This window comes from Scyliorhinus canicula, chromosome 6, assembly GCF_902713615.1.
Source record: "Scyliorhinus canicula chromosome 6, sScyCan1.1, whole genome shotgun sequence".
Taxonomy (NCBI): Eukaryota; Metazoa; Chordata; class Chondrichthyes; order Carcharhiniformes; family Scyliorhinidae; genus Scyliorhinus; species Scyliorhinus canicula.
In genome coordinates this window covers 6,723,290-6,735,291 of record NC_052151.1, presented here as the reverse complement: position 1 = coordinate 6,735,291, position 12,002 = coordinate 6,723,290, and the positions used below count along the sequence as shown (strand labels likewise).

Here is a 12,002-nt window from a genome sequence, read left to right as displayed (position 1 = left end):
CACTAATTATGTGTCTGAGCTACCTAAAGCACATAGCACCTACTCTTTGGGGCACTTATGCACTGTCATCTGTCCAACACACAATGATGTTTCCATAATTTCCATGTTGTAATTCCTACAGTACAACAGTGACCACATTTCTGATTCATTAACATTAACGTTTTTGGGGGCATCCTGAGATTGTGAAAGGTGCTATAAAAATGCAAATTTGTTTAATTTGAGTTTATTTTTCAAAATTTATTTTGACAAATATGCTGCAGTAGGGACAAGCACTTGCATTTTCTATAAAGCATCTCTTTTTTTCACTTGATGAAAATTATTTCTGAAGCATTTCAAGAGATGCTGATACCTGTGTTCAAGGTACATTATGATAGGAGAGAACAGCGTTGCCACTTCCGACTATCTGGGCTGTTCTGTTTGATGCAAAATGGATTTAGTATTGGAGAGCTAACAATATGTGTGGAGCATGCTTCTTTATAATACGTCTTTTTACGTGGAATAAAATTCAACGGGAGCAAATACACTACTTTTAACCAGTGTTGACTTCATGAACCAAACTAATGTACACTTTAACTGCAGCCCACACATGTCTAAAGAGGGTTTTTTGTGTTCCCTTCTTGGCTCTACAACAGTATGAATACAAGTAAAATGAATACTTCAGTGGTGTTTACATTTAGTAGGTTATCAAAAATGAATGGATGATCTGGTGGTAATTTACTGCAAAATAAAATGGTGTGACATAATCCTATTGATGAGTAGTGATACTTTGCTGTCTTCCTACTCAATGCTGCAAACCTGAAGTGACAAAACAATTAAAGCACGATATTGGGTAATTTCAGCAGTAATTTGGGTGCAGCCATCACTGCTGAACAGCTACCACTGCCCGTTGTGCAGAACAAGCATGTAAGAAGAGAACTTTAATTATTCAATTTGATATTTTTCATTCACGAAAGATCTTTGTCATGTTAATTGAAGAGTAACTTTTAATAACTCGGCTACCAATGAAGGCAGTACAGCAATTGAAGATGATTCTGGATGTGCAAAGTTCAAGAAGGCCTATGTGCTGTGTCTGGGTGTTAAAAGCTTTTCCTCACATCCCCTCTAAACCTCCTGCCCCTTATCTTAAACTCACTGTGTGTGTGTGTGTGTGTGTGTGTGTGTGTGTGTGTATTTACATATGTGTGCACCAAAACCTGTCCATAATGCTGGCTCCAGGAAACCTTGCACATTAAGGTCAAATTGCATTTCCTTGGGGTGGCATGGATGGTATTGCTGTATTGCTATTAGTATTGCTCTGCCTCACGGAACTGAGGACCCGGATTTGATCCCGGCTCCGAGTCACTGTCTGCGTGGAGTTCGCGACATTCTCCCTGCGCCTGCATGGGTCTCACCCCCACAACCCAAAAAGATGTACAGGGTAGGTGAATTGGCCATGCTAAATTATTCCTCAATTGGAAAAAAGGAATTGGGTATTCTAATTTATTTTTAAAAATTGCATTTCCTTCACCTAACTGAGCACAGGTACCATGTGGGGTCTCTACGTCAGTTCTAAAGAAAGACTAAGCTGTTCTTATGTTTTCAGATAGGCTGATGATTAAAAGCACTTTATGGTGTCAGGACTGACCCGTACAGCGCAAGAGGTTGCTGTATTTAATCCTTGATTTGTAGTATATTTCAGATCTTGGTTGAATGGGAGCTGGATTTGCTTTTTTGATCTTTTTCACTCCTTTGTTCCCCCTTCACAGGGCCCACTGGTATCATATGGGACTCTGATGTGAAAGATGGTATTCTGCTGGGGGGGTTGCTGTTGCCTGTGGAACTCAACCACGCTACTACGGCACAACTTTTCCTCAAGGAAAAGAGGGCGTTTCTGCATCTTGTTTTCAAGTCTTGAAAGCGATGAGGCGGAAAAATATAAGTGATGAGAGATTTTGAAGTCAATTTACTAAAGACCTTTTTTAATCTCTCTTTCCAATACTATCCGGTATCTTTCTGCTCTTCCAATGCTTAGATCTATCTCCTCTTCCCTACATTGGCATTGCCGATTTTCTTCCTGTTCCTATGGGAGTCTGTAGTTCCCAAGTCCACGACTTTTATAACGGAAATGGAGAACAAGCACATGGGGAAATCACCTTAAAGGTCCCTTCTAAATCATGCACCATGCTGATTTAGGAACTATATCACTGTTTCTTCATTGCTGAGTCAAAATACTGGAACTATCTCGTTTAACAGCATTTGGAGAGTACCAACACCACGGAAACTGCACGTTGACTCACCATCACCTTCCCGATAATTTTTTTAATGAATTAATTCCTCATTTTATCACCATCATTGTCGTCTCATATTATTGATCTGTGATCTTTGCTCATGCATTTGTTTTGTGTTTTGAAAATCGGAAGGGTTATTCAGATTTAATGAATGGTACAGAAAACAGGACAATATATTGGAAGATTATTTAGGATTTGAGGGAGGGGGGCAGTGAAGGTGTCAGAAGTTCCCAAAAATAAACTATTTACTCCTTTTAAACGAGGAGAAGAATTATTGACAGAACAGCTGACGTTTTGTTGAGTTTTTAAGTATGGGTTGTTTGAGACGTAAGTAAACTTTCTTTGTTTTAAAACTGTAGTGGTGTATATTTTCCTTGAGTTACAGCTTTTCTTTCTGTGTTTTTGTTAGGAGTACTTAAATGAGAACCCCGTCTATGAACAGCGAAGAAACCTAGACCGCCAGGCAGGCTTAGTAGTGATTACTGAGACAGAGCGCCGGCGTCAGGCAAAGTATGAAAAGGAAAATGGATGATGAGAGAGAGTTTCAGAAACAGAAGAGGCTGGAAGAAAGTGATGAGAGGAAGGCAAAGCTAATGCGACGGATATGGAGGAACGTGAGCGGGTCACTGAGCTGGAAGAAGAACGGAGGACGTTCATCTCCCACAAAATAGAGTTCAGTCACAAGCCAGGTATAAAACTGATGCTGAAAAAGGATTGAGATTGAAGACAAGAAGATGAGGAACACGGTTCATCCTTTGGGAAATTCAGCTGGAAGAAGCTGAGAAAGAGGAGGAGAAAAGCAGCACAATGGGAGTCAAGGAGGAAAATAGTGATGGCAGTAAGGAGAAAGACGATGGCAAGGGACAGGAGGTAAAGCTGCCCCCAAAACTATTGAAATTAAACTCTCGGGAAAAACTCTTATTGCTCATACCAGCCCATGGGTACCATTCACTTCAGTAAGTACCACCACACAGGCAAAAATCCGGCCCAATCTTCTGTGGCTAACATGGCCACTGAGGAAGGCAAGTGGGTCATCTGTCAATAAACCAGCACCTTTGGACACATTCCTCTCCATTCGGTCTTCAGGGGCTTCCAACAAACCACTACCTGTAGTTAAGGCTGGAGGTGTTGTTACCTCCTGATGTGATCTCCAGGGCATTTGGTGGAGAGGAAGCTGACTTCTGAAGGGCAGTATTCTGGATGTACATAGAGCGCCAGATCGTTGGCTGAAGAACCTTGCCCTGGAGTCTCTACGTGCGAGCAAACCATATTGGCTGTTCCAGTCCCGCCCACCACCATCACCACTTGTATCTCTCCCTGACTCGAATAAGAAACCGGAAGAAACCTAAAAGCTGTCTGGCTGCTGCTAATGCTAAAGATTTGTATGGTATTTACTATAGTAGCTCAGGAAAGAGCCCAGCTGACAGGACTTGGCAGCAATGCACAAAGTGCCAAATTGCCTGGTACTCTGAAACCAGCAGCAGGACAATCAAAAATGGGATGGAAAACCTTCTGAAGAGCTAATACATTCTGAAAATACTCTCATGGCCACTCCCAAACCTGCAGTCCCAGGTCAGAGCAATGAAACTGTTGAACAATCTAATATGGGGCCATGTGAAATTGAGGATTTGAGCATCTCTACAACAGAACTGCAAAATAAAAGTGATGCGATGACTGCCTCAGCAAGGGATGATTAACATTGCAGAACAACCAGAAGGGGTGAGGGCAATTTGGGTTTCACCAATCCATCAGAAAAAGTTGGAGATGAAGAAATGAAGCCTTTGCCCTGCAAGCACTGCGGGACAACCACATCAGGGTGATGGTGTAACCATCAGGCTTAGACAAGGAGGCTAAGGGTGTGGAGGAGTTACAATACCTCCCAAATTGGATAGTGCTGGACAATCTCAACATGATGACATCTTCCCACACAGTTGAACAAGTTCAGTACATGGAAATTGGTGCTGTGGTATCAGAACCATTCAGAACACTCAACAGTATGATTCAAGTCATTCAAGTGCACCTCGGGTTAAGGATTTAGAACTGGCTGCTCCTGTGTTTGTTGACGAAGGTGACAGGAATGCAAGCATCCTCATCTGAAAAGAAGTTGGAGATGCTGATACTCCCACACTAGATCGTCTGTGGATGATGGCTTAAACATCTCCAATCAAGCTGGTCAGGTTCAAGATGAAGTCCATACATTGGATAGTACTGCAGAACATTGTCTAGAACCATGTGATATTGTTTTAATTTTCTATGCAGTAAAAATGGTTTGAGGATATGGAAAAAGAAAGTCATGTTTAGACAACACTGTAGATCAGCCGAACATTGTGACACTGACTTAACCACCTCTGAACCAATTGATGAGATAAGGATGTTGGTTTTACTGTTCGATCAACTAGAACAGTGTGACACTGACTTAAACGCCTCTGAACTAGTTGGTACGGTTAAGGATATAAAAGTGGATGCTTTCATATCCAATAACACTGCAAAACAGAAGTAATGAAGTTGGCTTCAGCATTAATCCAAAGGATGAGGTGGGAAATGTAGAAGTAAATATCCCATATTAGATGGTATCATGCAGCAGCAACCAGTTTGGTGCAGTGAAGCAGCTGAAGGTTGAAAAAATAGATGACCATAAAGTAGATCAAATTGGAAGCAATGAATACACAGTTCATTGCAGACTGATCTGTGTGATAAACCATGCTATGAGTGGTTCTATCCCAGATAAGCCAAGATATCGAACTGACTAGAACATTGCAAGTTAAACCTTGTAGTGAGGAGGGTACCCATTTATAAAGGAACTGGGTACAGCGGTGCCAGCAGTTCAATGCAGGCTGAGCAAGTTGGTATTGATGAGCAGACTATTCCTAACCCATGCAAAACCATGCAGGGAATGGGCAGCTCGCAACAACCTGATAGTGAGTCGAGTTTCCCGGACCCAAGCAGGATCAGCATCATGGTGGGAGCAGCTTTCTGAAGCAGAAGATCTTTCAGCGTGTGATAGAGTTAATATTCAGATAAACCAGGCTTAGCAGTGATCGTCAGATTAGCACCCTCAACTCTGAAGTGAGGCAGCAGCTAGTGTAGAAAAAGCCCCCAGATCAGCCTCCAGTGCTTCAGAATGTTGAGGTGAGCACATCAGAAATGGCACAGAAGGAAGTTAACAACCAAGTGGCTCACAGTCAACAGAAGCTGGTGGTTAGAGGCACGGCAGGCATTAGAGAGGAATGCAAGAGCAGCTCCCGTACCTCCTCCAGGCGAGCAGCACAAACTGGAAAGGGTGCTTCAGATGAATCTGCAAATATTCAGGCATCTGCCACGCAGCCACGTCGCAGAAGTGCACGAAACCTTCGGTCAGCAAAGTAAAGTTGGAAAGTAACACTTGACAGAAGAGCAAATATCTGCAAAGCAGGATGGATATTGTATTCATTAACAGATAATGAGGCACACAAACCCATCTTTGTTCTGATCTGCAGACTAGAGCCTAAGCTTTGTATCCTACTGCTGTCTGCCTTCCTGACTCTTTTTTTAAAAAAAAGTTGTGATTTTGTTTTTTTGGGTGGGGGATGATTTTTCTTTAGGTATACATGCTGTAGAAGTTCCAGCAAAGGTTTCCAATCACTTTGTAAGTGCTGTGTAGCATTGTAATTTTTTTTCTTTTTGCGTGGTGCTGCATTATGTTGTTACGGGCACCTAGGGCACAGGCATTCCACTTTAAAAAAAAAAAAAATCGATGTTTAACTAAGTGCGGGATATTTCTAAACCACGACTTAAACTGCTTAAGGAGGCAAGGCTTTGTGTTACAACATTTGAAAACTGAGTTGAAGGAATATATTTCCAATGTATTTAGACAAACTGCTCTTCTGGAATTGGTTGCCATTTTTGTACTGGCCAGAAGAAATCACCTTGTCACTTACGATAAACCATTGGATGATTTTTAAGTAGTTTATATAGTTCATTCTGTTTTATTCCCAATATTGTGCATTAAACAGTGTAGTCAAGTCTGTGTCTGTCTTTTGTTCCCATGTTTCACAATTCTGCAGTGTTATCTGCAATGAATAGATAGACTAATCCAGTGTATCACATCATCCTATGAGTGGGAAGTGAGTTGGTAAGACAGAACAAGAGCATGGACCTAAATTGTGATTTTTCACTTTTTTTGTAAATACTATGCTTTGTAATTTTACTGTGTTGCAGTAACTTTCCTCTGTTACGGTCTATAGAGCAACGCACAACTGATGACACAGAAACCAGGAAAGGAAGATACTGAACTAATTTCCCCTCTGAACAAAATATCACAGTATCATTGTATTGGCAGTTTCTGTACGATTCTGTTTGAAACAGTAACATTTGAAAAACACCCTGTGAACTTGAAGGATTGTAATCAAAAGTCGCTTGAATGATACTTATTTGCATAATTGCTATGTTAAAATGTTATAAATAAAACTACTCCATTCAACTCTAAAAGGATCTGTCTCGTCTTTGATCAGTTTACAGCTGCAAAAATGTTCCGGAATGACCAAATGGAAGTTTGACATGTTTCAGAGAAGCACAGAGCACCAATATTTTCATAATGCTTTGCTCCTATTGACTTAAAATAACACAATAGATTGAGAGTTTAGAGAAAATTTTTGAAATTTAGGGAAGACCTCTTACTGTCACTTGCACCTTTGTACAGAATATTTGTACGAAGTGGAAATGTAAGTTGGGAGTTCAGAAAACCATGATCTGTGTTGGGATGGAATGGAAGCTGGCTGGGATCACTGTGTATGCGTGATGCAATTATTGAAAGCAGTGTTAACCATAGTTATATTTTCAATTACTTGATTCTCTTCCTTTATACATTTAAATTATCTTGGTTCTTCAGGCTCAGCCAGCATTGTTTTGCCTTGGCTCTGCTTGAATGTCTAAAAAAACACCCTCATTATTTTTTTCCCATCTTTCTGTGCTCTGCTGGCCCAACTCTCAGCAAGCTATGTTCCAGTTATATCTTAGCTTTGTGTTGCAAGATGTCTGTTAAACACCACATTGATCCTGAGGTGTTGTACTGTTTATGCTTAAATGTTTGATTTTATCTGATTGAATAGTGATGTGATTTGTGTTTTAAGGATCAGATCTTTAAGGGGAAACTGGTAACATGCTTTGATTGAGAAAAGGTTGCAAGGGTTTTGTGATAGTGTGTGTAATGCATACGCTAGAACCAAATCCTAACATTTTCTTGAAATTAATTAGAGCTTTCCTTTCTTCAGAAACTAGATTTATCAGTGTCTTCTTTTGATGCTCTTTTGGCTATATCACCTTGTGTACTTTCAATACGTTTTCTTACACATGGGCACATAAGATCAAAATCCTGCTTCCTCCAAATTTTGATTTATACATATTTCGTTGAGAAACAATTTGAAAGTCCAAGCCCGTTGTGCATTGACTGAGAAGAGAAAATAAACCATAAATCTTCAGAAGAGTTAAATAATACCCAAATGATTCATCACCAAGCTGGTTGTCAGCATGTATACATCAAACTAGAATCAGAGTTCTGTACAGTCTTGGAGTGTTTATGCTATTTGAGGAAGACTTAATGACATGTTGGTAGTTTGAATTTGGATGAAGCAGCGGGGAGGTACTATAGGAAAAGACCCTTAAACTGAAAACTATTAAATGTCTTTGCGGAACAATAGCCCACTGTTTTCACACAAGGGGCATAGCTTGCTGTGTTTAAGGATTTCTGGCTGTGCCTGGTTATGGATCTAGGATCAACGTGGGACATCAAGCTAAATTTTTAATACATTTGTTCAGAGGAACAGTTCTTTGCACACCAGACTGCAGATATGTCTATAAAATTAGGGTTACATTTGGAGCATGAGGGCTCCTGGACTGTGTAGTCCAACTATGTATTTTCGACTTGGAATATAAAATATTTTGGTAAAATCGGACAATCTGAATAAGTTAGATTACAAGGCAACAGGCATGATTGACTATTGGACTGCAAGTTGTGCTCTGACATTCTGACAACTATGGTTTGTCAATACAATGTGCATAAGATTCATACTTTCTATCATTTTTATTGTAATGTTCCTTTTTAAAATTTTGTTCCTTTTATTTGCCAATTGTAAATGGCCGCAATCCAGGATGTGAATTTCAGTCCTTTTAAGATGTCACATCATTATGGCAATGATATAAAGCAACTGTTGAGCGGATTGAAAATAGTGAGGACTCTCCATTTCCTTGCCAGTTCCCTCAGGTAAGCCAGCTGTCTGTAAAATATAAATTATTTTAACAGACTTTGTGTATTGGGTCAAGACTTCTGCTTTATTATAAATGGGTATTGCAAGATTTTTCATAAGGGATCTTTGACTTGTTGCAAAATATCCATTTCTCCACTGCAAACTGGTTAATTTTCTCCGCTATTTTCTGTTGACCATAAGTTAGTCACAATTTACCTTCGACGCACCGTTCATTTTAAGGAGAAACATTGGATGATGTATGTTTGCACTTGAACTTGTAGAAAAAATAAACATCCAAATGGATGTGAAGTGGCCAGCTGGAATGTGCTGTTGAACACGAACCCTTGTATATAAAGATGAGTTAATTGGTGAATGGAATACAACAATTAAATGCTCCTGATCAAGTGAAGACTTAAATGCCAGACAGGAATAAAGCAAATTGAAGCCTCTTCCCTCCCATCCATATACCCCTCAAGACTGTCATCTGGGGAGAGATTAAGTCGGTTAGGATTGCATTCATTAGCGTTTAGAAGATCGAGAGGGGATGTTATAGAAACTTGGAAAATTCTAACAGGATTTGATAGAGTAGATTCAGAAAGTGTGTTCCTGATGGTGGGGGAGTCCAGAATTAGGGATCATAGTTTGAGGATAAGGGATAAATCTTTTGGGACAGAGGTGAGGAGAAATTTCTTCACCCAGAGAGTAGTGAATCTGTGGAATTCAGTACCACAGAAAGTAGTTGAGGCCAAAATGTGTACTTTTAAAAAGGAATTAGATGGAGCTCTTGGGGCTAAAGGGATTTGGGGGGGAAGGTGGGATCAGGGAATTGAACTTGATCAGACATGATCATAATGGCAGAGCAGGCTTAAATGGCCGAATTTCCTCCTCCCAGTTTCTATGTATGAATGCCATCTGAATTTTGAACAAAGCTGCTCACCCAGGCTCCACTGATTATGCTAAATATGCAGTATTGAAAGTGATGGCAGTCACTAAGCAGTTAGTTAGAGTTTATGGGCTCTGGGTTGAGCATTGAGCTGTAGTTGGTCCATAAATTATGCCCTTCTCAAGGGAGCAAGCGCTGAAGGGACTGAGGCCAAATGGACACGATGCTTCACATGTCTTGTGTGTTTGTTCATACATTTTGGGCAACAACCGAGACCATGGTGAGTTTCATGATCCTTTGGACTTAGATCTATAGGCCTTGTGTTATCACAGTGGAGTGCAACCCCATACACACAACATGATATCTAACACTACCTCTCGAATTTGGGGTGCCCAAGCCATGTGGAGCCTAATAGTGGAAGTCCACATGCATCCTACTCCAGGGAATTGACGAGACTGTAATCCAGCAACATCAATAGTGCTCCACAAAAGATGAGGTTCACCATCGTTTCTTAAAAGGCACCGCAGCTCGATCCTCATTGTTTTGAAAAGCTCTGAACTCAAATAGCAAGCTATTTCAAATGTCCTCAGGATATAGAACTGCACGAGTACATAAATGTGCATATCCGCATGCACCACTACAGTGGCTCCATAGGAACAGAAGTAGGCCATTCAGCCCTTCAAGCCTGCTCTGCTATTTAGAGATCATGGCTCATCTCTGGCCTACGTCCATACTTTTGAACAAAAATTTATCCATCTCAGATTTAAAATTAACAATTGATATAGCATCAATTGCCATTTGTGGACGAGCGTTTCAAAAAAGTTTTTTTTTACTCGTTCATGGGATATGGGCATGGCTGACTGAGCCAACATTTATTGCCCATCCCTGATGGAGTTTGAGTCAACCACAACAATGTTGTGTGGTTGACTCTTAAACTCCATCAGGGCTGTTGCTTGGAGGCCAGGCCAGTTAAGGAAAGCAGATTTAATTTCAAGTGCTAGATGGGTTTTTACAACAATCTGCTGTGGTATTTTTGGTCATCAAAGACTTGTAATTGCAGATTTTTTAAAAATTGAATTCAAATTTCACCATCTGGGGTGGTGGGATTTGAACCTGGGTCTCTGGACTACTAATCCAGTGACAATACCATCATGCCACTTCCTCCACTTGCATGTGAAAATGCTTCCGAACAACTCTCCTGAATGGTCTTGCCTGAAGTTTTAGACTATGCCCCCTAGTTCTAGAATCTCCAACCAGTGGAAACAGTTATCTACCTGGTCCTTTTCTGTTAATATCTTGAACTCTTTGATCAGATCACCCGTTAACCCTTCTAAGCGGCATGGTAGCACAGCTGGGCGGCACGGTAGCACAGTGGGTAGCACTGTTGCTTCACAGCGACAAGATCCCAGGTTCAATTCCCGGCTTGGGTCACTGTCGTGTGGAGTCTGCACGTACTCCTAGGTTTAATCCGGGTGCTGCGGTTTCCTCCCACAAGTCCCGAAAGACGTGCTCGTTGGGTAAATTGAACATTCTGAATTCTCTCCCTCGGTGTACCCGAACAGGTGCTGGTGTGGTGACGAGGGGATTTTCACAGTAACGTCATTGCAGTGCTAATCTTAAGCCTACTTGTGACAATAAATAAGTTGGGTTTTTTTTAGAGAGAAACCGGGCCTAATTTGTATAAAAGCTCCTCATGAACGTAACCCCTGAAGCCCTCCCTCGAAAGCCTCGGGTGTCGTACCGAGTATTTCATTCACCTTCGTACTTGTTCTTGCCATTTTAAAGGTTGATGCACCTGAATCCCCAGGTCTCTTTGGACATCCATTGAATTTAGCTTCGTCATCTAGAAAGTACCTTGATCTATCATTTTTTGGTCCAAAATAGATAACAGCACACTTGCTTACATTGAAATCTATCTGCCATAGTTTCACTATTTCACCTAGTCTATCAATATCGCTTTGTAATTTTATGCTATCATCTACACGGTCTGCCAAGCCATCCAACTTTAAGTCATCGGCAAATTTGGATATGTGGCGTTCTCTGCCATTATTCAAATCATTAATGAATAATGTGACTAAGTGAGGCCCTAATACAGATATCCCTGTGGGACACCATGAGTCACATCCTGTCAATTTAGTACCTACCCATTATCCCTTCTTTCTGTTGCCTGCCACTCAACCAATTTCCCAGTCATGTCAGTAATTTGGGCGGCACGGTAGCACAGTCGGTAGCACTGTTGCTCAGAGCCAGGGTCCCAGGTTCAATTCCTGCTTAGGTCACTGTCTGCGGAGTCTGCACATTCTCCCTGTGTCTGCGTTGGTTTCCTCCAGGTGATCCAGTTTCCTCCCACAAGTCCTGAAAGATGTGCTGTTAGGTGAATTGGCTATTCTGCTGTTAGGTGAATTGGCGATTCTGAATTCTCCCTCTGTGTAACTGAACAGGTGCGGAATGTGGTGGTGAAGGGCTTTTCACAGTAACTTCATTTGCAGTGTTTAATGTAAGCCTACTTGTAATAATAAAGATTTCTTTTTAAAATTGCCCTCAATTTCGTCGGCTTCTTCCTTAGTCTCTTCTGTGGGACTTTATCAAATGTGTTCTGGAAGCCCATATAAAAAACATCCATACACATTC

General features: G+C 41.0%; 1 protein-coding gene across 1 annotated transcript in view; it reads left to right on the top strand.

The window, feature by feature from the left end:
• Positions 1-6,734, top strand: part of LOC119966921 (zinc finger protein 318-like) — a 49,494-nt gene extending 42,760 nt beyond the window's left edge. The window contains 6 exon segments of the mRNA XM_038798879.1: positions 2,677-2,797; positions 3,002-3,043; positions 3,046-3,132; positions 3,135-3,387; positions 3,389-3,448; positions 3,500-6,734. Coding sequence (XP_038654807.1) covers positions 2,677-2,797; positions 3,002-3,043; positions 3,046-3,132; positions 3,135-3,387; positions 3,389-3,448; positions 3,500-3,791 — 855 coding nt within the window. The 3' untranslated portion in view covers positions 3,792-6,734.
• Positions 6,735-12,002: the final 5,268 nt, after the last annotated feature.